General features: G+C 48.6%; 2 protein-coding genes across 9 annotated transcripts; one reads left to right on the top strand and one right to left on the bottom strand.

Annotated features, from left to right (window-relative positions):
- Positions 1-87: 87 nt before the first annotated feature.
- LOC121489203 (ATP-binding cassette sub-family F member 2) lies at positions 88-14,322 on the bottom strand. 2 transcript variants are annotated; one of them, XM_041751925.1, is made up of 15 exons: positions 14,175-14,322; positions 13,318-13,516; positions 8,586-8,798; positions 7,918-8,100; positions 7,663-7,834; positions 6,432-6,527; positions 5,517-5,619; positions 4,242-4,337; positions 3,959-4,078; positions 3,782-3,871; positions 3,312-3,422; positions 2,637-2,699; positions 2,323-2,451; positions 1,398-1,601; positions 88-716 (listed from the first exon to the last, which is right to left on the bottom strand). In XM_041751925.1, the coding sequence occupies exons 2-15, from the start codon at positions 13,472-13,474 to the stop codon at positions 579-581; spliced, it is 1,875 nt and encodes a 624-aa protein (XP_041607859.1). In that variant the 5' UTR covers positions 13,475-13,516; positions 14,175-14,322; the 3' UTR covers positions 88-578. The 2 variants fall into 2 exon arrangements, with proteins under 2 accessions (XP_041607859.1, XP_041607860.1); XM_041751926.1 differs by lacking the exon at positions 14,175-14,322 and adding an exon at positions 13,966-14,080.
- On the top strand, positions 13,524-26,865 carry CHPF2 (chondroitin polymerizing factor 2). Of its 7 annotated transcripts, XM_041751921.1 has the most exons (8): positions 14,713-14,888; positions 16,525-16,603; positions 19,139-19,202; positions 20,664-20,911; positions 21,569-22,939; positions 23,369-23,933; positions 24,519-24,701; positions 25,416-26,865. In XM_041751921.1, the coding sequence occupies exons 5-8, from the start codon at positions 22,653-22,655 to the stop codon at positions 26,721-26,723; spliced, it is 2,343 nt and encodes a 780-aa protein (XP_041607855.1). In that variant the 5' UTR covers positions 14,713-14,888; positions 16,525-16,603; positions 19,139-19,202; positions 20,664-20,911; positions 21,569-22,652; the 3' UTR covers positions 26,724-26,865. The 7 variants fall into 7 exon arrangements, with proteins under 7 accessions (XP_041607857.1, XP_041607855.1, XP_041607853.1 ...); XM_041751923.1 differs by lacking the exons at positions 14,713-14,888; positions 16,525-16,603 and adding an exon at positions 13,524-13,979; XM_041751919.1 differs by lacking the exon at positions 16,525-16,603.
- The last annotated feature ends 9 nt before the right edge of the window (positions 26,866-26,874 follow it).

The raw sequence follows: 26,874 nt of genomic DNA, 5'->3' as shown, positions 1-26,874 counted from the left end.
ACTTCCACCCAAGCTCTTGCTGAGGGGAAGTGTGTTGGCACAGCAGGGAGGAGGGGAGTGAAGGGCCCAATGACCAGAAAAGGAAGGTAGGGACCATGGCTTCTTCTTTCTTTATTGGACACTTTGTAGATGTCACGCAGGTCTAAAAGTTACACTGTTAAATAATTATTTAAAAACCGACCAGGACTAAAGCCCTGGTCCAGAGCTCCAAACCAGAAGCAGAAAGGAATGGGGGTGGTGGGCTGGGGAATATTCCTCCAACATCACCAAAACCCAGACGAGGACCCTAAGCTCTTTCACAGGCCAACCCAGGATGTGGGCCCTTGGGCTAACCCTCAGGTGCCTCTGGCTGCATCACTATCAGGTCAGTAACCAGCAAGGTGCTGGCAGAACAGCCAGCCGAGTCCAGACATGGACAAAAGTAACTGGAAGGACAAGAGACGGACAGGTACTGTCCAGCTGTAGATAAGATCACAGAGTGCAGCTAAGGCAGGTGGGGACAGGGAGGGGGCTGGGGAGCGGTATTGCAGCAATGCAGGAGTGTGGCCCCAGAGGCCCAGCCCAGCCTGGGCAGGGGCTCACACATTGTGGGTCCTCCTGGTGAGCTGAGGCTCTTCGCCCACCAGCTTGGACTTGAGGTGCTCCTTGTAGGCCAGGATGTCTCCAGGCCACTTGGTGATTGTCTGCTTCTCACAGACCCAGATTTCCTGTGCAACCTAGAAAGCAAATCTTAGGCTTAATAATCCTGCAGCACTCTCTCTGTCCCTGCTCAGAAGACCACTGCCAGGCGAATCCAGGAAGAAACCTCCACCGCTCAGCCCCATATCCAGCTCACAGTTTCACAGTCTCTAGGTTCTTTGGGATGCCTAACCCAAGGGTACTGTAAGCAGCAGGTCTAGACACTTCCAAGCCAGGACCTGCTGTGTCTCATCTCCAGCTCTCCAGCAGGGCCAGATCTGTTGAGAGGCTTCACCTTCAGCTTTTTCTCCACCTCCTCTTTCCCAAAGCTTCAGAGAAATGAAGCTTTTCCAGCAATGACTGGTGGTAGCCCTCCAATCCAAATCCTCCTTAGTATACTGCTGTTTCTGTGCTGAAGAATCTTGGGGCAGTGGTAAAAGCACCCTGTTCTCGACCCAACTCCCTCACCAACTTTGGCTAACGATGCCGAATGCCAAGCAGGCTAACATCCCCAAGTAACTACTGAAAAAAAGGAAGTATTTCCAATAGGGGTTTCTAAGTTTCTCGGAGAGCCACAAAATCTGGTCCTCATGACGCTGCTTATGCCCTGAGACCTCCTCCCACATCCAATACACTTTAAGTGCCCCGGCTGCGCTGCATTCCAGCCCACCTTCTCCGATGCCCTCTGCTCCGACTCCCGCTTCGGTCAGGGGCCTCACCTGCTGAATGAGTCTGAAGTCGTGGCTGACCAGCATCATACCCCCCTCAAACTCATTGATGGCATCGGCCAGGGCATCGATGGTCTCGATATCCAGGTGGTTAGTGGGCTCATCCAGGAAGAGCATGTGTGGATTCTGCCAGGCCAGCCAGGCCAGACACACTCGGCACTTCTGCCCATCGGACAGGTTCCGAATTGGGCTCACCTGAGTGGGGCCGTGACATTACAGAACCGGTGTTACTCCAGCCACACCGCATGACTCGCCCCTCCCCACAGCTTCTCCGTTACAGCTATCACCATTCCACCGGTCAGAGTGAGATGGTGACACAGCTACCAGCCTCTCAGGCCTGTAAGGGACAAATGCGGGAGCCCGAATTTGTAAGGGACGAATGCGGGAGCCCGCACTCCCGGGAGTGCGGGAGCACTTGCCATCACTTAGGCCAGACCTCTTGCTCCCTCTCGGCACTTAAATCATAACTAAGTGGAGCAATCCGGTGGATCCTCAATCCAAATTTAATTCCAGGAACTCGTTTTCTAAGTTTCAATTTCCCTCACCCTCAAGCACTATGGCTCATCTCACTAATCTGGGCAACAGCATGTCAGAGACTGGCATGCTATCCCTGCCGCTCCCTCATAAACAGACCCCAATACTCCAATACCTGTAACTAGGGCAAAGGAAAGCTGGTGGGTTTTCTTGGATATTAGAATCAAAGGAAGACACTTTTTTAGTAGAGCACACAACTCTTGAACTCAGGGTCATGAGTTCAAGCCCCATGATGGCTGTGGAGCCTACTTTAAAAAATAAAGGGGTGGGGGGGAGATTTTGGGATAGTTCCCAAACCCGGGTCACTAGGACAGTGTTCCCTGACCACTTAGCCACAATCTCCCAGTTATCTGGGGTTGTCCCCACATTCCCTCCTACTGACCTGCTGTTTCCCAGTGAGACCATATCTTCCAATGATCTTCCTCATTTCTTCCTTCTCCTTGATCTCTGGATAGCACTTCATCATGTACTCCAAAGGTGAGAGGTCTAAATCCAGCTGCTCTTGTAAATGCTACAAGAAAGAAAGAATCCACTCAGATGTGACTAGTGTCCCACTTCAAAAGGAACCCTCCTGGGTTAACTGCTGAGTAACTCTACCTCTACCCAGGTACCTGTTCAAGTCAGCAAAAGTGGACTTGGTCACATGCAGCCCCCTTCCCACATCCTGGGCACCATCCCATACCCCAAGGACTTTACCTGATGGTAACGCCCTATCTTGACATGAGAGTGTTTTCGGATCATCCCGTCAGTAGGTAGTAGCTAGAAAGGAAAAAAAATTAGGTGGAAAGATAAGCACATAGTAAGGGAAACAGTCAAAAGCAGACATAGGCAGAATAGGAAAATAAACATATGTTCACTGAATAAGATGTATAACTTCCTAAACAGAATCTGTATCATCACTTCACAGCCTGTATAATCACCTCTAGCCACTCTAAAAATATTTAGCAAGCTATACTGAAACAGATGTTCTCAAGGGAAAGCCAAGATGCATACAACACCATCTACTTAGTAATTAAATGTCTGCTATAGAACGCACCTTGGACATATATACAACATAGGTTTTTTCAAACAAAAACCTATCTCTAAATGCAGATGTTCCTCTAAATGCTCTAACTGAAAACAAGAAAAAATGTCAAGGCACATGCATGTTTTCTCTCACTCACTCTTTCACACACACATCCTCCCATCCCTCCCTCCAAGAAAACAGCTCTAAACTTCAGCATTGCCAGTGACATCCCCCATCCCTGAAGCCAGCTCGCTCACCACCAGGGTGCTCAGACCCTCCAAGTGTAGTGGTCCCTGCACACCCTCCCTCTTCCCCACAGTAAGCACCTACTCTTAGAAATCCCACAGCCCAACTTAACACTGTACCTCTCCAGTTAGCAGCTTCAGAAGAGTTGACTTCCCTGCTCCATTGGGCCCCACCAGAGCCACTCGTGTATCAAGATCGATACCAAATTCTAGATTATTGTAGATGCAAGGCTGAGGTGGGTGTGAGAGAGAGATGATACGAGGCTAGGTTATCCATTAAGCTATCTGGCTGGTGTACCAACCCCACCATGTTCCCAGTCACCACCAGAGGTGGGAGTGCGGAGGAGGGAGGTAGCTGTCATAGCCAATCCCAAATCACTGCTCCACCCACCAACTCAGCTGAGGAGTTTTCTTTCCTAGTACTTGAAAAGGGGCCACTGTGAGACGCTGGACAAGGCACCTAAGCTACTATGCCTGAAATATCCTGTGTATCGCGTGGGTTAGTGGATGGGTTCACAGAGAATTCCTGACTCTCCCAGCTTATCTTGTAAAATGCACCCCAGCCTCCCCAACCACACAGTAGTACTCACCCCATCTTTTGTATACTTGAAGCTCACATTTTGCACCATAATGACAGGTGGAGGAATCTTGCCACACGGTGGGAAATAAAATGACAGTGTCTAGGAAGAGAAGAGGGCATTTATTAAGTTATGTTGTGTCTTATCCACCTCACCTTAGGGCACTAACTTTACCCAAGGAGAACCCACCTTGTCACTCACGACCCTCTCTGTCAGTCCAGATGCCATCATTTTCTGTAGTGTTTTCTCCTTGCTCTGGGCTTGCCGGGCCAACTTGGCACTGCCATGACCAAATCTAGCAATGTAATTCTGAAAGAGACCAGAAAGGGGGCATGGAATATGAGCAGGTACAAAATGACTCATCTTAAATGTGGGGTAAATACTGATGACAACTTCTTCCTGACTTCCAGCACCCCTAAATTTCCCAAATACCCTTATCCAACTCTCCTGGAGAATGTGCGCTCAGCTCTACCTTCATGTGTGCAATCTGATCCTGTTCCCAGTGAAACCTCTTCATCTGGTTCTCCTCCAGCTCCAGCCGTGTCTTCACATATTGGTCATAATTACCCTGCAGAGAAATGTGCCAGGCAAGGCAGGCAGCTTTAACCTCAGTCCTGCTTCTCAGGGTTTAGGGGGATGTGGGATGGCATCTGACTTGACTCTGGGTATAAGACTGTGCAGTAGGGAAAGAGGAAGTACATTAACAAAGTATACCCTAACCTAGAATCTGAGATCTTTCAAATCGAATGCTCCTCACTCTTAGCTTAGAGCAGGACTCCAGATCAAATTCTCAGGTTAGCCATAAAGACACCCAAAGCACTAGCAGTAGCCCTGACCACAACTGCCATACGGGTATCATGAGGCTCACAGCCTTCCAAGAGCACTCCTCACCCCACTTAGAGGCTGAAGCCCCATAAAGGCTATAGAAACTGCACCCAGAAGGGAAGACAGTAGACCAATCAGATTTAGGACCAGCAAGCACTGCACAATTGGACTGCCATAGTTTATAACTGAAAAAAATTGGACATGACATAAATATTAATCAAAAGGGGCCTGACAAATAAGTTACTAGATAGCTACATAATGAAATATTAGGTAATTATAGCAAAGAATGAGGTTGCTCTATACATACTTATATGGATAGCACTACAAGACATACTAAAATGTAAAAGCAATCTACAGAAGAGAACAATTATTAACATTACAGCTGTGATATGTATACATGAAATTTCCTACAAAACCTTGCAAGTATACATGAAATCTCTGGAAGACTATGTAAGAAATTATTAATACTCCCATAGTGAGTGTATGTATAGATGAAAAGGACTTCTATTTTCTTTCTTTCTTTGAAATATAGAAAATGAAAAGGCTGAAAAGTGAGCTATTGAAATCCTGACTCCTATTCTCCATGGAAGGAGATGTAAATGTGCTGTCGTGAAGCAGAGTCAAGTAGTTATTCAAGAAGGCAGGGAGCAGTAGGGCCTGCCTGGGCACCATGCAAAGTCAACCTCTTTACCATAAGGCAAATACACATCATGTACACAGGCTGCCAATCAATGGCCTACAACCTGAGAGCAACTACTTTGAGACTAAAATAGAACACGGTGCAGGACTCCTTGTCCACATCTTTTTATAGCAATAGGTAGAAAACGGCTCCTAAGTCTGTTTTGTTTTGTTTTTTTTAAAGGAGAGCTTCAAGGAGCTGATAAGTAGAGAGGGTGCTGTGGAGAAGCTGGGGCCTACTCACCGTGTAATACTTCAGTTTCCTGTTGTGCATATGAATGATGTTGGTACAGACACCATTCAGAAAGTCCTGGGAATGGGAGACGAGGACCAGGATGCGCTTAAAACTGTAAAGCCGGAGAAGAGTCAGGGAGGTGCTCAAAACCGTGACGGTCCACAACAGAACTGAGAGACCCAGAAAATCTTCATCTTTTCGCATCCTTACACCTGAATACCCTTTAGATTTAACGGCCAATTCCCAGCTCCCAGCAACCACCCAGGCCACCAGGGCACAATCGATCTGTAATGACACTTGGATGCTTTTTCAGTCTGAGTTTCTTCTGTTTTAATTTTCAGCAGAATGGAGATTTAACAGTGATGGTAAAAATAAGCTTATATACACAACCATATCCATGAATGTCTCTAAAACCGTGAGTGGGAAGAACCGAACAGGTGTGATGAAAATTACCATACTCTGCTTTTTCAAAGATGGTACCAAGTGATTGCAGAGACCACTAAAAGCCTGCTCTCAGAGTTGGTTCAATATTCCAGGTTATTCAGCTCTTTAGCTATATGTTACTGCATCATGACCTTAAGCGGGAGTCCCCTCTTTACATGATGTATATAAATACGGTTAAGAGAAAGATACTATCTAAAAACAAGTGTGAAGTATGAAGGTGTTGTATTTTAAATGGGAAGAACCACGAAAATTAAAAAAACAACTCACACATGTCAGGCTAAAAATAACCAATCAAACAAAATGGCTTGCCCTAAAGGTGCTTACCACTTTTTCAATCTGGCCTTCATCTGGCCTTGTATCAATTCCTTTTCTCACTGCTCTCCTATTACTGCGGTTTCCAGGCATCCATTTCCTTTAGACTCTGCTCAACTCTCCCTTCAGGGACCTGCCCACTCCCAACTCCCATCCCCACCCCCTTACGTCTTTAATTCTTCTTCCAACCACACACAAGCATCGAGGTCCAGGTGGTTGGTGGGCTCGTCCAGGAGCAGCATGAAGGGCCGAATGAAGAGGGCTCTGAAAGATAGGGAAGGAGACAGCCCCTCAGTCTCCTGGGTGCTACACAGGAAGGACTGCCTTGCCTGCTACCTGCAACCCTGGTCAGGCCTGGCTTGAGTCTTGAAATCAATTCTAGGTCTATACCTGAGAGGAAAGGGGAGAACAAGGAGATAAACCAGAGCTGAAGAGCTGAGATGAAAGGGCAGAAAACAGGGCTGAGAAGCAGAGGGATGGTACAGTTAGATGATAAGGTTATAAAAGTCCTTACAAGTCTTCCAAGTCTTACGCTGAAGTTGGTGACCATCGGGAAAACAAAAGGACAGAGGAAATAAATTGCTAAAGCAAAAAGTATTCAAGTTAAATCTATCTGATGAGGTTGGCAGCAAGGAAACCAAAAAATGTTCTCTTCTTAGGTGGAATCCCAGTCAGCAGAAACAAGGGTATAGCACTGATTCCCATACCTGCAAGTTACCACACTGCAGAGCTTTTTAGAAATAAGATTTCTAGGCACCAAATTCCAGTATTCCAACTGCACAGATATAAAGAAGCAGCTAGGAAGTCTAATTCTAAAAGCTCCCTAGGTGAACCAGAGGTAGCTATTCCTTACTAGCACATGGACTCACTGCTTTCATGGTCTAGGGCATATATAGGTAGTCTTGCTAAAGGTTATCAAACCTCACCAGTTCACTTAGAATAGTGGGGTGAGGAAGCCACCTATTTAACTGGGGACTTTCTGGGGGGACTGTTGAGGGAATGATGGTCTATATAAACTTGCTTTGGGTCCAGGTCACAAGAGGGTTAAGGACACATTTCTTAATAGCTGCCTAATATTTTATCTTTACATAGCAAGGATTAGAAGGACTAAATCACAAAAAAAGATAGGATGGGAATCGGGAAGAAATAAATGGACCTACTTTAACATCTTACCTCGGGCTGATCCTAGGATTCTCAAACAGAAATCCAACAATGATCACTTTGGTCAGGAAGCTCACTCCTTGACCCAAGCATTCCACCCCCCTTCATATCGTATTTTTGTCATGTCTTGTCTGGCACTTACTGATCACTGACCTCTGTTCTAAATAGTTCCACTGGAGTAAGCATTCAACCCTAAGGGAAACGGGGAGCTACAGAGGGTGAAGGAGGAAGAACTCACCTGGCGAGGGCAACCCTCATTCTCCATCCCCCACTGAAGTCTTTCAGCTTCTTGCGCTGCATGGCAGGCGTGAAACCCAGTCCATGCAAGATCCGGGAAGCCCTCATTTCCGCCTTGTCAGCATCCAGCTCCTCCAGTCGCTCGTAGAGCTCCATGAGCTTCTCACACTCAGCTACGGACAGTGAATGGCTCATGAGGCTCCCTGGGCCTTTCCTGGGAGGAAGCCCACACCCACCCCTAGGTCTGGAACCCTACCATCCTCGTGAGCCAGCCGCTCAGCTTCCCTCTCCAGCATGGCCCGCTCGGTGTCAACTTCCATCACACACTGCAAGGGTGTCTTCTCACTAGGGGGCATCTCCCGAGTCAGATGGTATATGTCAATGTGCTCAGGGATGGGCACTTCCCGTTTCCCAATAGCAGAGAGCAGCATGGACTTTCCTGAGAAGGGCAGGTAAAGAATGGGAAGAGGATACTCAGTACAGTTCTGTCTGTCATTCCCCTGTATCAGTTCCTCCACTCCAGCCAAACCATGACCTCACCACTTTGAGTACCTTACTTCCTTCATTTGTTCAAATCCTACTATTACTTACCCCCACCCCCTGCTTTCTTGGGCTACCTTTCCAACTTTCCATCAGTTCTTGTCCCACCCCTCCTTGGTGAAGTCAGTTCACTTACAGTGGCCTCACAAACCACCACTCCTGCCCTTCCCGCCCACTTCTCCAGCACCTACTGTCTGAAACTACTCATGTGGTACTTACCACATACTGCTCTGTACTGCTAGCTCCTTTTCCCTGGACATATGTGGTCTCCCACCCATATTGTAAACTCCTTGCTTTGCACATAGCTGGTGCTAAGTAAATACTTGCTGAGAGACAGACGAGCCAAGGAGAGATACCTCCCACCTCGCCTTCCAAGGGCCTCACCAATTCCATTTAAGCCAATGAGGCCATAACGACGGCCTGAGTTTAATTCCAGTTTGGTGTCACTGAGCAGCTCTTGACCATGAAAGGTGAGGGAGAGGTTGATAATGTGGGCATCGGTACTGTTGGGGTGAGAGGCAAGAACACCAGTGACAGCTCGAGCAGCAGCTTTCTTCATCTCAAAGTCCTCTAGTTCCTTGGTCAGCAAATCCAATTCTGGAGACAGAAAAGAAGTTTGGGAAGAAGGTAAGACCAACCCTGCCTTTGCACTAAAAGCCATGCACTAAAAGAGCATTCACACAGCTCAGTTAGTAGAGAATCAGACTTTTAAACTGAGGGTCCACTGTTCGAGTCCCTGTTTGGGCATCTGTGGCTTTTGCCCCTTACTTAGGTAACTAAATGTTAACATACAAAGACCCAAATGCTGAAAAAGGCATGCCCTGTAGGACCTGGGTTCAGGATCAAGTGGAGCCGACTCAAATGTTTCACAAGCTTTAGAGTGTGTACATTGTATATAGATCTGTCCTAATACCCTCCTTTCATGGACTGCTTTTTACTTCACAACTTGTTCTTTTAATTCTAACTTCTCTTGTTCTTAAATGACAAATGCATGAGGGTAATGGCTAGAACTCCCAATTTTCCCTCATATGTATGTGTTAAAGAATTAAGTCCTAAAACCCAAAAGAAATGAAGATACTAGAGAAGACTGCCAATTCCCTTATTCCATGACCTAGTAGAATTCCATATTCCAGATATGCTTCTAAACAGCACAGAAGAGACCAGTGTGAGAAAATGTACAAAGGGATCAACACAGGCAGAGCCAAGGCTGGGAAAACCAGATGCCCAAACCTGGAGGGTTACAGAGATACAAACTGACCATGAGCTGTTGTGCCTTTGTGGTTTTTCAGGCATGAATAAATCTTTAGCCTGAGAAGAACTGTACTATTAATAGCTAATCAATATTGAGTTTACTCTGTACCTGAGACCGTGCTACATCATCATTCTCCATCTAACTTAATCCTTACAACACACATAAGATACATACTTATAATTCCTGCTTTATAAGTGAAGAAGTTAAATAACACAGGCAAGCTAAAAAAGGCTAGTTAGTGACAGAGCCAGAATCTGAACCAGGTAATCTTAACAATGTCACTATACTACCTTTCCATAAAGGAAAGTACCTACAAAGTGGGACAGAAATGGGGGTAGAGGGAGTCCTGGTAAGCTTCTTCCAAAAGAGAATAAGGGGATCTATTTACCTTTTTTTGGGAAGGAGTCAGGAACTATGCATCAGGTTTCACTACTACAAGAATTTGCTGATTTATTAGCCTGTTATTCTCACCTATGTTCCCTTAGCAATTGTACAGAATCCCTGAAATGAGAAAAGACTATGTGTTTGTCCTCAGGAGGAAGAAAGGTGGAGTAAGGGGTGGAGAGAGCTCTCTCCTTGGGGGCAGGCAATTCCAAGACAGGGTGTGTGGTGGTTAGATTTGGTCACTCTCTGAATACTGCATCTTGTCAGGCGATTACTAGTGCTCATGCCATTACCCACCATGGTGCTAACCCTGCTCTACCTTCAAGGAGCCAACATTTAGGGCAGGGACTGCTCCTCTAGACAGATGGCAGGCACTTCGTGTCCACCTCAGTTCCCAGTACACTGTGTTATAAATAAGTGCTTGATGAGTATTTTTTTGACTGGAGATCAAAGTTTTTTTCACTGAATAAAGGAACTTCCAGTCTCTTTTCTACGTGGTTATCAGGCTTCCCACATCTCCGCTTCATATCAACCCCTATTCTAGATGCTGAGAAGATGGGAGTAGAAGAGTTCATGATCTAGATCAGGAATTGGTAAACTTTTTCTTAAAGGGTCAGATGCTAAATATTTCAGGGTTTATGGGCCAAGTGGCAAAATCCAGACTTCTAAAAGTAACCACTTAAAAAAAAAAGTAGAAAATCATTCTTAGCTTGGGTGTGTGTGTGTGTGTGTGTGTGTGTGTGTGGCTTAAAACAAAGCTGGCCAGATTAGGCCAACTGCCTGTTTTTATAAAGTTTTATTGGAACACAGCCACATTCATCATTTGCATAGTACCTGTGACTGCTTTCCACTACAATGGCAGAGCTGAATAGCTGCACAGAGACCATATGGCTCACAAAGCTATAAATACTATCTGGATCTTTATAGAAAAAGTTTGCCGATCCCTGGTCTAGATCTCCATCTGCTCAGGCAAAAGGAAGATCAAAATTAAGAGAAAGCTATATACCCTCTTCTCCTGACCTCTTCTAATTTACAGCATCTAGGACCCAAGTCACCTCCCAACCTTCAAAAGTAATAGACTTGGGCAGCCTGGGTGGCTCAGTGGTTTAGCGCCACCTTCAGCCCAGGTCGTGATCCTGGGGACCCGGGATCAAGTCCCACGTCGGGCTTCCTGCATGGAGCCTGCTTCTCCCTCTGCCAGTGTCTCTGCCTCTCTCTCTCTCTCTCTCTCTCTGTGTGTCTCTCATGAATAATTAAATAAAACCTTTAAAAAAAAATAAGAGACTTAATACAGACCTCATTTTCTGAGCCTACAGCATCCTAGGAAACATCTGTCACTTAAAGAAAAGCGAACAGCACTGAAAAAATGGAAAAGGGATTCTGGAATAAACATCAGAGAGAATAGACTTCACAAGAAGTCCCCTTCTACTCACTCCTCAAGAAGACAGGATGAACTTGTGTCTATCCTGAAGTCACATTCTAAAGAAGGGTAAGCTGTCAGAGGTCCCTTTCTTTTTCTTTTTCTTTTTCTCCAGAGGTCCCTTTCTTTGATATTTATTCCGATCTTTCCATAACTTACTACTTAAGGACTATGAGACAATGGCAATCAGCAAAGGTTGGAGAATGGTGACCTGCAGCACCTAGTGATCTCAAACTCAGAAAGGAGAGAGGACCCAGTCTTGAGAGACAGAGCAGAAATGACACAGGTCCCTGGCATGAAGAAATGTTTTAAGAGGGTTGGAAAGAAAACAGATGTCATGTTTCAGAACAGCAGCTCCCTGAGGAAGCAAGGTGAAAACCAATGTTCTCCTATTACTGAGATGGGGATACCACAGTCAGGTGCCCTGGAAATCCTACTTTCCTAGAAACAAAAGTGAACAAGAAATTTGTAATGGGAACAGTGGACAATAATCTCAGATAGGATTCATTTTGCTACCTTTCCAATTCAGCCAGAAAGAGCTGATGACATACCTGCAGAGCTGATAATGGATATTGCTTCATCACAGTTCCTGAGGGCCTAGAGGGAACCCTGCTTCCCTATTTTAGAGATCACAACTCAGCCACCTCATTCATTCCCATCATTCTCACTTGACAATCCTCTACGACTCTAGCCAGGAACAAAACTTCCCCATGGCCTGACCTTACTGCACCAGCTTTCTCCCATAATTCTTTTTAAAAAATATATATTTTTTATTACTTATTCATGAGAGACACAGAAAGAAAGGCAGAGACACATGCAGAGGGAGAACCAGGTTCCACGCAAGGAGCCCAATGTGGGACTTGAACCTGGGAATCCAGGATCACGCCCTGAGCCAAAGCAGATGCTTAACCACTGAGCCACCGAGGCATCCCTTCTCTCATAATTCCTATTTTGGATACAATTCCTACCATTTAACTCTCTCCTTTCAATCACTTTTAATTCCCCCTTTTCTGAATTCCTATCTGTTATGACTTGCATTAGTAATTTTGCTCTCCTCTTCAAACATTTACTGAGTATCTCCATCTGCAAGTTTAGTCCTACAAAAAAGTATTACCCAAGATACATGGTCCCTGCACTCAAAGAATAAACAATTTGGATGAAGGAACAGAAGACACAACATAAAAAGTAACAAAATATGACAGCACAGAGGTATCATGAATGCTACTATTTTAAAGGTCAGGTCTGATGGGAAAGGTTCTGCTATCCTGAGCTGGCCCTGGGAGAAATGTCATGCATAGCCAGCACAAAAATTGTGGTATTAGAACCTGAGTGTAAAATGATAAATATATCACGACTAGTCAAGGGACAATAGTAGTCTGGATGGACTAGGTCTGTTTGGGGAGCTTTCAGAGGGGCAGGAAAGAAGGCTAGGAATAGACTGCCAAAGGCCTGGGAAATTCAGTATCACACAGTCATGTTTCCCTAGCTTGGCTGTACGTTATCAGACTGTCCAAAGTGCATCACTTATGTAGCATGGTGTCTAACATTTGAGAAGTGCTCAATAAATAACCTCCCAGGATATAAATAACAGAAAAGCAGCTCTCTCCCAGGAAAAATCCATAAAGCAATTCATAAGTTTCTCTCTTGGTAGAGTCACAACCCCTGGAAGGACGGAGGTATGATGTGGCAAAGAACCTGGCACACTGACCGCCATGTGTAGAAATGGAAACTGAGCAAAGGGGCAAGGAACTGACCTCTTCTTCAGGCTAGCACACCCAGCAGCAAGGTAGCACAATACCTGAACGTTTGTCTCCCACTGGGTCTGTGAGAACCTTGTGTTCAGTTTCCCTGATCAATAACAAGACAGCACAAGCTCCAACTCTATCAGTTTGGTTCATCATGGAAAGTTCCGTGGCATCAAATATGTATTTTCCAATTCTCTCCCCCTCCGCCCCCCCCCCCCCCCCCCCCCCCCCCCCGACATCAGGATTCTGACTCCAGTTTGGGCATCTGTTAAGTGGTAGCAACCATCCCAGGAACCCTCATCTCCCTCAATTCACCTGTGGTCTCTCGGCCATTGGCCTCATTTTTCTCCTCTGCCACCTGTGGTTCTGTGACAGTATCTCCGTTTTCTTCGTGTCCCTTTCTGGGCCGCTGTCGTGCTTTGGCAGCTTCCTTCTTTTTGGCTGCCTTCTTCTTGGCCAGGTCAGAGGGCATGGTGATGAACCAGAGGGGTACGAAAGTGTTCTTACAGGGAGTCTGAGGAAAGGCAAACACCCCAAATCCTGAACTTGCGGTAGAACGCCTGGGCCCTGCTCCATCCCGCTCAGGAATTTCCCTACCAAGCTTCGGATACCCAGCTCCGCCCATGCCTAGCCGCTCCAAATTTTGTCAGGGTCTCTCAAGCCAATTCTAGTCCTCGGCCGCTCTTCTAATCTCAACATCTCTTCCCTCGGGCTTTGTCCACCAATCCCCACGGACTGCCTCACTCTGGAAACGCTCCTCCTTTCAGGGCCTCCAGTTAGGGACCAGGTTCTGCCCCCTCGGCAGAGGTCCCCGTCTCCGGTTTCCCCACAACTTGGCGCTCGGCGCTCCAGCCGGCCGCCTCACTTTCCCGGGCTTCCTCCTCCCGTCCGCCTCAGTCCTCCGCTCCGTGGTCCCCCTCCACACCACCTAGCCCTCGGGCCCAGCTTCTTCCCGGGACGCACTCGTCTTCCCCTCGGTGAGTCCCCTCGGGGTCTCCTCACTCTCTACCCTCGGGACTTCCCCCAGCCCCCGCCCGTCAGCGTCTCTCCCTCGGCCCTTTCTTCTCCGCAGCCTCCTCCATCCCGACTCCGTCCCTCCTCCCTCTTCTCTTCTTCCCTCCCCCCCCTCACCGGCCAGCACCCTCCCCCCGGCGCCCCTTCCCCCAACTCACTGGGCCTCGCCGCTCGGCCTCTGTCGCAACAGAGCTGCTCCTTGGGCTCCTCCGCGTGCGGCCGGCTCACCAGCCAATCACGGCATCGCGCGGCTATCGGCGCGCCGCCGCGCAGACTCCTGGGAAGTGTTGTTCTCTAGTCGCGGCGGCTAGGGCGGAGACCCCTCCTCGAGAACTACAGCCTGTCGCAGGGGCCTCGCGGGCCCGCGTGACGCCATCAGGATGCGCGAGGATGGCGGAATTAGAGTCCAAGAGCCCCAGCCAGCCTGCGCGATTTGGGGCCTAGAAACTGCAACTCCCAGACTGCTCTTCAGCTGAGGGGGTGGGCCTTCCAGGCTTTACCCCACCTCGCAGAATCTGTGGCGTTCTGTGCAGATACTGAGTTTATAGGGCCGCCCCGCCGGCCCAAAGAGCAGGGAGAGTGACTACCCTTCCCAGCATGCGTCAGGGGGGAGCGGCTCGGAACAATGGGGAGAGAAGAGGAGGAAGAGTGAGGCGACTGGGAGGAGGGGGCGGAGGAAGAGGCACGTCGCGACGAGGATGATGCGAAGGACGGAATTCCTCTTGAGAGAAAGGCGTCCTCGTTTTATGGAACCGAGATTTTAGAGGCTGGTCCAGTGTTAACCAAACTTTTGAAGGGTGCCGAACGTTGCTCCTGAACCTTGGCCGCTCAGCCTACACACTCCAGAATGGTTTGATTTTCATCAAGGCTATGTAAGTCTGGTGGTAAGAGCTCTGAAGGTGAAAGAAAGAAGAAAGACCCCTTTCCTGAGTTTAGCTGTGTCACTAGTTACACGTGGAACGTTGCACTTTCTCTTTGAGTCTTACTCTTTAAAATCCTTCACGGGCTTCTCATCGCCTGCACCGTAAATCCTAAATTAGTAGCCTCAAATAGAAGGCAGACCCTTTGTGATCCGTTATTTCTCCCGGCTTCTGATCGTTGGTGTTTCAGGGTCGGTGACACAGCTGGAGGAGGCGAATGAAGCTTTTAATCCCTTTGAGCACATTCTCCAAAAGTGCCCCCACCTCTGTTTAAAACAAAAACAGGGGGATCCTTGGGTGGCTCAGCGTCTGAGCATCTGCCTTTGCTCAGGGAGTGATCCCGAAGTTCTGGTATCCAATCCCGCATCCGGCTCCCTGCATGGAGCCTGCTTCTCCCCCTGCCTCTCTTTCTCTGTCTCTCATGAAAAATCTTAAAAAAAAAAAAAAAAAAAAAAAGTAAAGAGACCATGACATTCATGTGATAAGTGCCACGAAAGAAGTGGCTTATGCACGTTGCTGGAGTACCTAGATGGGGACCACACTCGACATAGCATAACTGAGTGGATTCTGGGGGGCAGACAGCTTCATTCAAACCCCACCTTTACAGCGGGTGACCTTGGGCAAAATACATACTCCTTTGTAAAATGGGAATGATAGTATTTACCTCATGTAGTTGTTAGATTAGAATTTAATTCTTTTTAATAGGCTAATTATTACTTAGAGTTCTGCTAGGCTGAATTCTGCTACTAGTAGAATCTTTATGGAAGTATGCACTAGATATTTATTTAACTTAATACATTTAACAAATATTAAGCATCTACTATCAGCAAAAGCATTGCTTTAGGTAAAGAACATAGACAATTGTTAACTGCAAAGCCTTTTAAAAAAAGATTTATTTATTTGAGAGAGAGAGAGAGCGTGCAGAGAGGGAGAGGGAGAAGCAGACTCTGCATTGAGCAGAGAGGCCCTGACGCGACATGGGGTTCAATCCCAGGGCCCCCAAGATCATGGTCTGAGCCGAAGGCAGATGCTTAACCAACTAAGCCACCCAAGTGCCCCTGCAAAGCCCTTCTTTATGAAGTAAAGAAGTTAAATATGGTTGTGGATCACATAAAATCACTCATCCAAGCACATAGCTTCTTGGGAGCACTGTCAACAATATGTCTCCCTCTCCCAGCCTCATTAAAATGTGTGGTTACAGGCAAGTTACAGGTTACAGAGAACTAACGTTTATTATGCTCTTACATTTATGCTATCCCATTTAATACACACACACACACCGACACTTACAAACCATTTTGCAGATTAGGAACAAAAACACAGAGCTGTTAATAAAACAGCCCTGCTGGTAGAAGACAATGCTAGGATTTGAGGCTGGAATCTTCTGGGTTGTAAAATGGCTTGGGATGGCCAGAGAAAGATTAACTAGTTACTTCTCTGAAGCCACCCACATAGCAACCAATCACATCCACGATTCCCCATGATCAGCAGTTGCTGGGCAGAGTCTCCCTCAGCACAGCGAGTGGCTTAGAACTGTTGGCCATGTAGAAGTTCTGCCATTCTCACCTAGGGTTTTGATCTTTTGCAGGGAACAGACCTGGGATGGGGAAAGAATGGGAAAATGGAAGAGAGATGTGGGTAGAGAGGAGAAGAAAAGAACTGGCTAAGTATGAAAAAATCACAGGTCACTTCTGGAAGGAAAAACATTTGGTCTGGACTCTATTTAAAATACGAAAAAACAGGGATCCCTGGGTGGCTCAGCGGTTTAGGTTTAGCGTCTCCCCTCGGCCCTGGGCGTGATCCTGGAGTCCTGGGATTGAGTCCCGCATCAGGCTCCCTGCATGGAGCCTGCTTCTCTGCCTCTCTCTTTCCCTATGTTTCTCATGAATAAATAAATAAAATGTTTAAAAAAATAAAATAAAATATGAAGAAACAGTGGTGCCTAGCTGGCTCAGCAGTGAAGCATGCAACTCCTGATCTTGGGGTCATGAGTTCAAGCTCCACGTTGGGCATAGAGCCTATTTAAAAAATAAAATAGGGCAGCCTGGGTAGCTCAGCGGTTTAGTGCTGCCTTCAGCCCAGGGCCTGATCCTGGAGACCTGGGATTGAGTCCCACGTCAGGCTCCCTGGATGGAGCCTGCTCCTCCCTCTGCCTGTGTCTCTGCCTCTCTCTCTCTCTCTCTCTCTCTCTCTCTGTGTGTGTGTGTGTCTCATGAATAAATAAGTAAAATCTTTTAAAATAAATGAATAAAATAAATAAAATATGAAGAAACTGAGACCCAAAGAAGGAGATGTCTCATCCAGAATTACCTAGATACTTAGTAACTTAGAAGGGAGAATGGTCTGGAACTGTGTTGTTCATCATGGTGGTCCCTAGCAACATGAGGCTGTGAAGCACTTGAAATGCACCTAGTCTGAATTGAGATGCTCTGTAAGTGTAAAATAACTATCGGTTTCAAAGACTGCATGTGGAGATGAAGGAGGCAAGAATATGCAATGGGAAAAAGTCTCTTCAACAAATGGTTTTGGGAAAAGTGGACAGCTACATGCAAAAAAAAAAAAAAAAAAAAAAAGCTGGATCACTCTCTTACATGGTATAAGAAAATAAACCCAAAATGGGCTAAAGACCTAAATGTAAGACCTGAAAGCATAAAATTCCTAGAAGAAAACATAGGCAGTAATTTCTTTGACATCAGCCATAGAAACATTTTTCTAGGTATGTCTCCATTGTCAAGAGAAACAAAAGCAATATTAATACTATTGGGACTACACCAAAATAAAAAGCGTCTGCACAGCAAAGGAAACCATAAACAAAACAAAAAGACAACTGAATGGGAGAAGATATTTGCAAATGATATATCCAATAAGGGGTTAATATGTAAAATATATAAAGAACTTCTATAACTCAACACCACAAAACGCCAAATAATCTAATTTTAAAAGTGGCAGAAGACATGAACAGACATTTTTCTGAAGAAAATGGCCAACAGATACATGAAAAGATGCTTAACATCACTATTCATCAGGGTAATGCAAATCAAAACTTTTATCCCACTTGTCAGAATGATTAAAATAAAAAATACAAGAAACAAGTGTTGGCGAAGACATAGAGAAAAAGGAACTCTTGTGGACTGTTGGTGGCAATGCAGACTGGTATAGCCACTGTGGAAAACAGTACGGAGGTTTCTCAAAATATTAAAAATAGAAAAGCCATTAAATCCAGTCATTCTACTACTGGATATTTACCTAGGGAAACAAAAACACTAATTCGAGAAGATATACACAACATTATTATGTTTACTGCAGCATTGTTTACAATAGCCAAGATACAAAAGCAATACAAGTGTCCACAGATAGATTAATAGAGAAAATCTGATACATGTGCACAGTGGAATATTAGCCACAAAAAAAGAGTGAAATCTTGCCATTTGCAACAGCATGGATAGATCTAAGGATATAATGCTAACTGAAGTCAGAGAAAGATAAATGCCAGATGATTTCACTCATGTGGAATTTAAGAAACAAAATAAAGGAACAAAGAACAAAAGAGACAAAACCAGACTCAACTACAGAGAACTGGTGGTTACCTGAAAATAGGTGGGGGGAGGAATGGCTGGAATTGGTGAAGGGGATTAAGAGTATACTTATCATAATGAGCACTAAGTAATGTATGTAATTGTCAAATCACTATATTGTACACCTGAAACTTATATAACATTATATGTTTTTTTTTTTTTATTTTTTATTTTTTATTTTTTTTTTTAACATTATATGTTATACTGGAATTAAAACAAAGCAAAAAAAAAAAAAAAAAAAAAAAAAAAAAAACGAAAAAGATGGCGTGTGGAAAAAATGTAAAATACCTCAACTTTGGGATCCCTGGGTGGCGCAGCGGTTTGGCGCCTGCCTTTGGCCCAGGGTGCGATCCTGGAGACCCGGGATCGAGTCCCACGTCGGGCTCCCGGTGCATGGAGCCTGCTTCTCCCTCTGCCTGTGTCTCTGCCTCTCTCTCTATCTCTCTGTGACTATCATAAATAAAAAAAAAAAAAAAAAAAAAAACCTCAACTTTTTAATATTGATTACATGTTTAAATGATATTTTGGTATATTTAATATAATAAATATATTATTAAAATTAATTTAACCTTTTTTAAAATGTGATTAGCAGAAAATTTAAAATTACATTTTATTCCTGTTGGACAGGAATGCTCACATTATATTCCTGTTGGACGATGCTGGTCTGGAACCTGTACCTTCCAGGGTCAAGGTGAGCATCCCTAGTCTGCTTCCCAGTCTATTCTAACAAATCATTCACTTACCACTTATTATGTGCCAGTTGCCCAGGGGAGATCAAATTGCAGTCTAACTAAGGATGAGACCAAAACACAGTAAAGGAAAACCAATGTTGGTAACTTCTATCTTATATACCTCCTAGAATGGTGGTTCTTAACTCTACCGGCCCCAATATTTCCTTTTAATAGCAAACTTTCCTTTAAAATAACACCCCCCTTTACTATTTGAAATAAGTTCAAAAGTGATATAACCTACACACGTAATTTTTTTTTTTTTTTTTTTTTATTTATGATAGGCACACAGTGAGAGAGAGAGAGAGGCAGAGACATAGGCAGAGGGAGAAGCAGGCTCCATGCACCGGGAGCCCGATGTGGGATTCGATCCCGGATCTCCAGGATCGCGCCCTGGGCCAAAGGCAGGCGCCAAACCGCTGCGCCACCCAGGGATCCCCGTAATTTTTCTTTTTTAATTTATGATAGTCACACACACAGAGAGAGAGAGATGCAGAGACACAGGCAGAGGGAGAAGCGGGCTCCATGCACCGACGTGGGATTCGATCCCGGGTCTCCAGGATCGCGCCCTGGGCCAAAGGCAGGCGCCAAACCACTGCGCCACCCAGGGATCCCCGTAATTTTTTTTTAAATGGGTCTTAACTGTAACAGAAGAAAGAAAAGGAAATCCTTTCCAGTAATTATTTCACTATGCTAGAAAATATAGTCATATGTTTGTACCTGTATATAGGATCATCTTGCATGTGACAGTACAAATGTAGACACCCTGAACACCAGGAGAACACTGCTGTCCCTGATATAGTTCTCCAAAACAGTAACTTAGTAAATTCCTGAATGAAACAAAGTACTATTTCCCTTCCATTTACATAATGGTTACATTCTTGAAAATTCAGCACATATTACAACCCTGCAAAATTATTTTGTTTCTATATATAAAACACAGGCTCAAGGATTAGTTAATGATAACCTTTCCCCTCCACTCCCCCTCCCGCTTACATGAATGTTTATTAGGAGGATATTTGAAAGCTGTGGGGGCTGAACGAATCCTTTGTGCGACACTGTCTTGCAACGTGCAGGACACCTAGCATTCTTGGCTCTTACCCTCAACCTTAGGACAGGATCGCTCCCACACACTCGCAGATTGCCTATTAGGGATGTGCCTCCCGGGTAGGGAACCCGCGGTGGTCTTTGGGAGGCCCCGCCTGCCCTCCAGCCTTCCCTGGGGCAGCATCCTTCCTCTCTTAGGGCCTACACAGGAAAACTCTCCACTTTCTGTCAAGGTACCTGACTGAATCTTGGGATCTCAGCTTTCCTAAATCCCCCATCTAGTTTAATTCTTCGTCGTGCCTTTCCGCTGGGCTCTACTTTCTTGCGGCGGTACCTGTGACAGGCTGCGACTTCATTTCTACCTGTTGATATTTCAGGCATGGGAGTGTGTGTGGAACGCCTGCCTCCCCCCGCTCTCGGCTCCCCGAGGGCAGGGACCATGCCCGGCTCGTCTACCACCTGTTCGCTCCGTACTTTCAACGCGGGTCCGCGACTTAGCAAGCAAGCAGCAAGCATTTCTGAAATGACTCAGCGGATGACGGGAGAAGTCGTCCAGGAGGCAGAAGCGCGCCCACTGAGGCGAGGCACATTTTGTCTCCGAGGCAGACAAAAGCTGAGGTTGAAGGTGCAGCGCACCTCCGCGGCCGCTCGCCGGTTCTGCGGGGGGCGGGCGCGCGGCAGGGCAGCCACGTCACCCCGCGGCGGCTGCGCAGTGCGGGGAAGGGGCGGGGCGACCGCCGAGGGGCGGCGGCGGGGCGCGCGACCGGATGCGGTCGCCATAGAGACGGGGACTGACGGCGAGCGGAAGAGGAAGGCGCGGGCCGGGCTGTGAGGTGGCAGCGGCTGCAGCGGCGGAACCGGCGCCTCGGCCCGGCACTGGGGTCTGTTCCCCCTTCCCCACCCTTGCCCCAGCGGGGGCGACCGGGGCGCCGCCCCAGACGGCAGGAGCAGGTCCCGCCCCCACCCCCACGCCCTCGCCCTCGCCCCCGCTCCCGCTCCCGGGACGGCGCTGGCCGCCTCGGCCACACCTGGCTGCGCTTTACCGGTCCGCCGCCTCTCCTGGCCCTGCTGCAGGGCCTCCCCCCGTGGGCCTCGGGTGTGCATGCCGACCCTGCCCGCCGGCCTCTGCCTTCCTCCCGCACCGCGACCTGCGTCCCTCCACCCCAGCAAACCGGCAAACCGAGCTGAGCCCCCCAGCCCCTCCTCGACAGCTCCGTGACGCAGCCGGTTTGTTTCTGTTTTGAGACTAACGGCTAAAACTCGCTTTGGGCCTTCCTTCTAGGACTAGACTTGGTCTTTGGTCGCCGAGAAGTAGAGCAGGGGCCCTGGTCCGGGCAGCGGTCACGTCCGAAGGACCGAAGGTCACAGGACCCCGGTGTTGTCTCTAGCTGCTTCTCGTCCTCCCACTTTGGTTTGGCTTTGGCTTGGGTACCTGGGGGCCCCGGTAAAGCCAGGCACCGAATTGCGTACACAGCCAGAGTTACTGTCATTTGCTTCCTGTCTCCTCTCAGACGAAAGTGGACGGCGCCAGCCTCTCAGCAGCTAGGCCTCAGAGAAGATTTGCCCTGCAAAATGGTTCCATCAGCCGTTGTGCTCCTCTGAGAGGCTCTCAGTGCTGAGTCACCGTATCTGTCCACCTCCTCGGGGTGCGCAGGACTCTGCACCATGCCGGCGGCTCCTGGACACCCTCGCTGGGGAGGAGGGGTTATTCCAGCTGTGTGTTCCCTTAACTAAACTCAGGAGTAGAGTAGAAAGAGGCCCTTAACCCTTCCGCAGTGCTGGCCTTTCAGTAGCTAGTCAGCAGCTTCTTCAGTAAATCGAATGAGAAACATGCGCCCAGCGAGGTGCTCTTTGAAGAAGGCCTACTGAGGCAGGCTCTTGTAGTTGGGGCTGTTATTTTGATGGAGCATGCGCTTTTCCCCAACTCCTTCTTTATCAGCTGCTGCTGTCCCACCTTAGATCCAGTCTATGGATGTGTGTAGTTCTCCTTTTTGCATTAGATTTGTCAGGATTGAGTTTGTTTCCTCCTTTTTCTGGAAGACAGACCATAATGCCATTAGTGGGTGAAATTGACTGTAATAGGTATTGCCATTTAGGCTGAGGGTTAAATATGGCACCTTGAGGACTAAAGCCCAGGCATATGCTTCCTGGGGATGCTGGGACTAGAAGCAGACCTTCCTTCTCTGTTGCTCTGTTGTCGACTTCACTGCCCCCAGGTTTCCTGGTTAAAACCATAGGCCTGCTACTGGCCTTGCTCTATTGTCGACTTCACTGTCCCCAGGTTTCCTGGTTAAAACCATAGGCCTGCTACTGGCCTGACACCCATCAACCTATTGACTGATCCTTGAGGCTGTGCCCTCTGGGGCATGCACATGGCAGGGCCTACCACCATGCGACTGAGCTCCCTGTTGGCTCTGCTGCGACCAGCACTGCCCCTCATCCTAGGGCTGTCTCTGGGATGCAGCCTGAGCCTCTTGCGGGTTTCCTGGATCCAGGGTGAGGGAGAAGATCCTTGTGTAGAAGCTGTGAGAGAACCAGGAGTGCCACATAATCCAGACTCAAGAACTGGACTCGACCAAAGTGATGAAGACTTCAAACCCCGGATTGTCCCTTACTACAGGGATCCCAACAAGCCCTATAAGAAGGTGCTCAGGTGAGAGCTATGTGTGTACATGGTCCTCAAATTCCACTTCAGTGCAGCTCTAAGGCCTTGCCTCTGCCTTCAGTGGTAATAATGTTAGGTTCCTAGAGTGATTCCTTATCCTATTACCCATCACGGTTTGTTCTTCTTTCCCTTCTCAGGTTTGAGAAGGTCTCACCCATCAGCGTTAAATTAGTATTGGATGTTCTGAAACAGGACAGGAATTGCATCTAACCATCTAATAACCATCTAATCCATCCTTAGTAGACCCCTCCCCAAATGAATTCCAGTGTCAGTGGATGCTCACTGTAGTAGCTCATTAATATTGATGAGGAGGTCTCTCCTCCCTTCTCAACCCTAGCTCATTCATTCCTAGAGGAATATATATGCCGGATCCTAAAGGTCAAGGAGTTGACCCTTGGCATGTTGGTCCCTCCGTAGGACTCGGTATATCCAGACAGAGCTGGGCTCTCGGGAGCGGTTGCTGGTGGCTGTGCTGACTTCCAGGGCTACCCTATCCACTCTGGCTGTGGCTGTCAACCGTACTGTGGCCCACCACTTCCCTCGACTACTGTACTTCACGGGGCAGCGAGGAGCCCGGACTCCTGCAGGGATGCAGGTGGTATCGCACGGGGATGAACGGCCAGCCTGGCTCATGTCAGAGACCCTGCGCCACCTCCACACACACTTTGGGGCCGACTACGACTGGTTCTTCATCATGCAGGATGACACGTATGTACAGGCCCCCCGCCTGGCAGCCCTTGCAGGCCATCTCAGCATCAACCAAGACCTGTACTTGGGCCGAGCAGAGGAGTTTATTGGCGCAGCCGAGCAGGCCCGGTACTGCCATGGGGGCTTTGGCTACCTGTTGTCACGGAGTCTCCTGCTTCGATTGCGGCCACATCTGGATGGCTGCCGAGGAGACATTCTCAGTGCCCGTCCTGATGAGTGGCTTGGCCGCTGCCTCATCGACTCTCTGGGCATCGGCTGTGTCTCACAGCACCAGGTGACGGCCCTTTCAAGTCAATCTCGGTCCCCAACAATTTGTAGTATCTGAGTGGTTGATCTCCAGGGTGGGTGCTGCTGGCTCCTTCCCAGCAGCACCTTGGGGTATTGTCCTTCCTGGCCACAGACCCTGGCTTAGAACCCTGGGACTGTCAAAAGTGGCAACTTCTCAGGGACCCTCTGAGCAAAGTAGAAAGGTGCTCCCATCTGCCCCCTTGCCCTTTGCCCCCTCTCCTGACACACACACAGTCATAAATGATCTGGGAATGTCTGAGAGATGGCTACCGTCCTGGAGAGGTTAAGGTAAACCAGAGTAGTGGGGGTATTTTCTGACTCATGGCTTTCATTCTCTTGAGAAAGTGGGATTCTTTGGGCAAAGAGGGCATCTTTAATTGCCTACTTCAGATTTTTTTCCCCAAACTTGTGAGAGGCCAAGTAGAAGGGGACATTGGAGTGAGCTCCTGCTCTCCACCCCCCCATCCCCATTCTGTGGCAGCAACAGGTGTGAATGTGGAGTCCGGTTAAGGGTGGTTGGGATAGGCAGCCCTCCATGTGTGGTTTTGATTGATCTGATTGGTCCCTTTAGGGGCAGCAGTATCGTTCATTTGAACTGGCCAAAAATAGGGACCCTGAGAAGGAGGGGAGCTCGGCTTTCTTGAGTGCCTTTGCAGTGCACCCCGTCTCCGAGGGAACCCTCATGTACAAGCTCCATAAACGCTTCAGCGCTCTGGAGCTGGAGCGAGCGTACGGCGAGATAGAACAACTGCAGGTGAGCCTGGGTCCATGGTTGGAGGTCAGAGGGAGCTTCAGCTGTCCAGGGTCACAGTGAGTGGGCAGCTGAGTGAACAGGGAGGCTGATGAGGTAGAAGGAGGCCGACCGTACCTAAGTTTAAACAACTCCAAGGAGGAGGGGCCCTTGGGGACCCAGTTCAACCATAAGAGAAGCTCCTGGCACAACTTAGATGCAGTTAAAAGGGTTTGCAGATACACTCTGAGGACCGGGGCTGGGTACAGCGCTTAGACATGACTGTTTTAGTTCCTTTCCCATAATGCCTCTGCCCTGAAGAAGCAGAAGCCTAGAAGTTCCTAAATTCCAGCACTATCCTTAAAAAGCCCAAGGGTAGATATGGACAAACGCTCCAGTTGATCGTGAGGGTTGTGAGAAGTGGAGTGCGGGTGAAAGCACAGGTGCCGTGATGAGGAAGGTGTACTGTGGGTATGAGAGAGAAGGGCTGCGGGGCTCTAACCTCTGCAAAAGCACATTTCCCACCTCGTCCTTTTCACAGCAGCTGTGTTAAGTATGTATGATTCATATGCTTTCTGCATTTTACAGACAAGAATGGAAAGGGAATTCATCGATTAGTGCAGGGGCACCTCACTGCGTGTTGACAGAGTCAGGACAGAGCTCTGAGCCCAGAATGCTAGAGCCGGGTCAAGCCCTGACTCCCCAGAGGGCACTAACTGTGCGTCCCTCCCACCCTAGGCTCAGATCCAGAACCTGACCATGCTGACCCCCGAGGGCGAGGCAGGGCTGAGCTGGCCCATTGGGCTCCCGGCCCCTTTCACACCACACTCCCGATTTGAGGTGCTGGGCTGGGACTACTTCACAGAGCAGCATACCTTCTCCTGTGCAGACGGGTCCCCCAAGTGCCCACTGCAGGGGGCCAACAGGGCAGATGTGGGTGACGCTGTGGAGACTGCTCTGGAGCAGCTAAACCGGCGCTACCAGCCCCGCCTGCGCTTTCAGAAGCAGCGGCTGCTCAATGGCTATCGGCGCTTCGACCCGGCACGGGGCATGGAGTACACCCTGGACCTCCTGCTGGAAGCTGTGACGCAGCGCGGGCACCGGCGGGCCCTGGCGCGCAGGGTCAGCCTGCTGCGACCGCTGAGCCGGGTGGAGATCCTGCCCATGCCCTATGTCACTGAGGCCACCCGTGTGCAGCTGGTGCTGCCGCTCCTGGCAGCCGAAGCCACTGCGGCCCTTGCTTTCCTGGAGGCCTTTGCAGCCGGTGTTCTGGAGCCTCGAGAGCACGCTCTGCTTACCCTGTTGCTGGTCTATGGACCTCGGGAAGGTGGCCGAGGGGCCCCAGACCCATTCCTTGGGGTGAAGGCAGCAGCGGCTGAGTTAGAGCGACGGTACCCTGGGACCAGGCTGGCCTGGCTCGCTGTGCGCGCAGAGGCCCCTTCCCAGGTGCGGCTCATGGACGTGGTCTCCAAGAAGCACCCCGTGGATACGCTTTTCTTCCTCACCACCGTGTGGACCAGGCCTGGGCCCGAAGTCCTCAACCGCTGCCGGATGAATGCCATCTCGGGCTGGCAGGCCTTCTTCCCAGTGCATTTCCAGGAGTTCAACCCTGCCCTGGCACCACAGAGATCTCCCCCAGGGCCCCCAGGAGCTGGTGCTGACCCCCCGTCCCCTCCTGGTGCTGACCCTTCCCGGGGGGCTCCAGTAGGAGGCAGGTTTGACCGACAGGCTTCTGCGGAGGGCTGCTTCTACAATGCTGACTACCTGGCGGCCCGGGCCCGGCTGGCTGGTGAACTGGCAGGCCAGGAAGAGGAGGAAGCCCTGGAGGGGCTGGAGGTGATGGATGTTTTCCTCCGGTTCTCAGGGCTCCACCTCTTCCGGGCCGTGGAGCCAGGGCTGGTGCAGAAGTTCGCCCTGCGTGACTGTAGCCCACGGCTCAGCGAGGAGCTCTACCACCGCTGCCGCCTCAGCAACCTGGAGGGGCTGGGGGGCCGGGCCCAGCTGGCCATGGCGCTGTTTGAGCAGGAGCAGGCCAACAGCACGTAGCAGGCCCCGGGGCCCTGCCCCTCCGTGGAGTTCCCCTGTCTGCCAGCCTTGGGAAGGGTGAGGCAAAATGGATGGACAGATGGAGAGCTTGTTGCTGTATTTTTTTAATAAGAAAATGTTATTAAAAGCGTCTTCTGCCAAACTGTTCTTA

The sequence above is a fragment of the Vulpes lagopus genome, chromosome 4 (assembly GCF_018345385.1).
Source record: "Vulpes lagopus strain Blue_001 chromosome 4, ASM1834538v1, whole genome shotgun sequence".
Lineage (NCBI taxonomy): Eukaryota > Metazoa > Chordata > Mammalia > Carnivora > Canidae > Vulpes > Vulpes lagopus.
The sequence above is the reverse complement of the archived record's forward strand: the minus strand, read 5'-3'. Positions and strand labels throughout refer to the sequence as shown.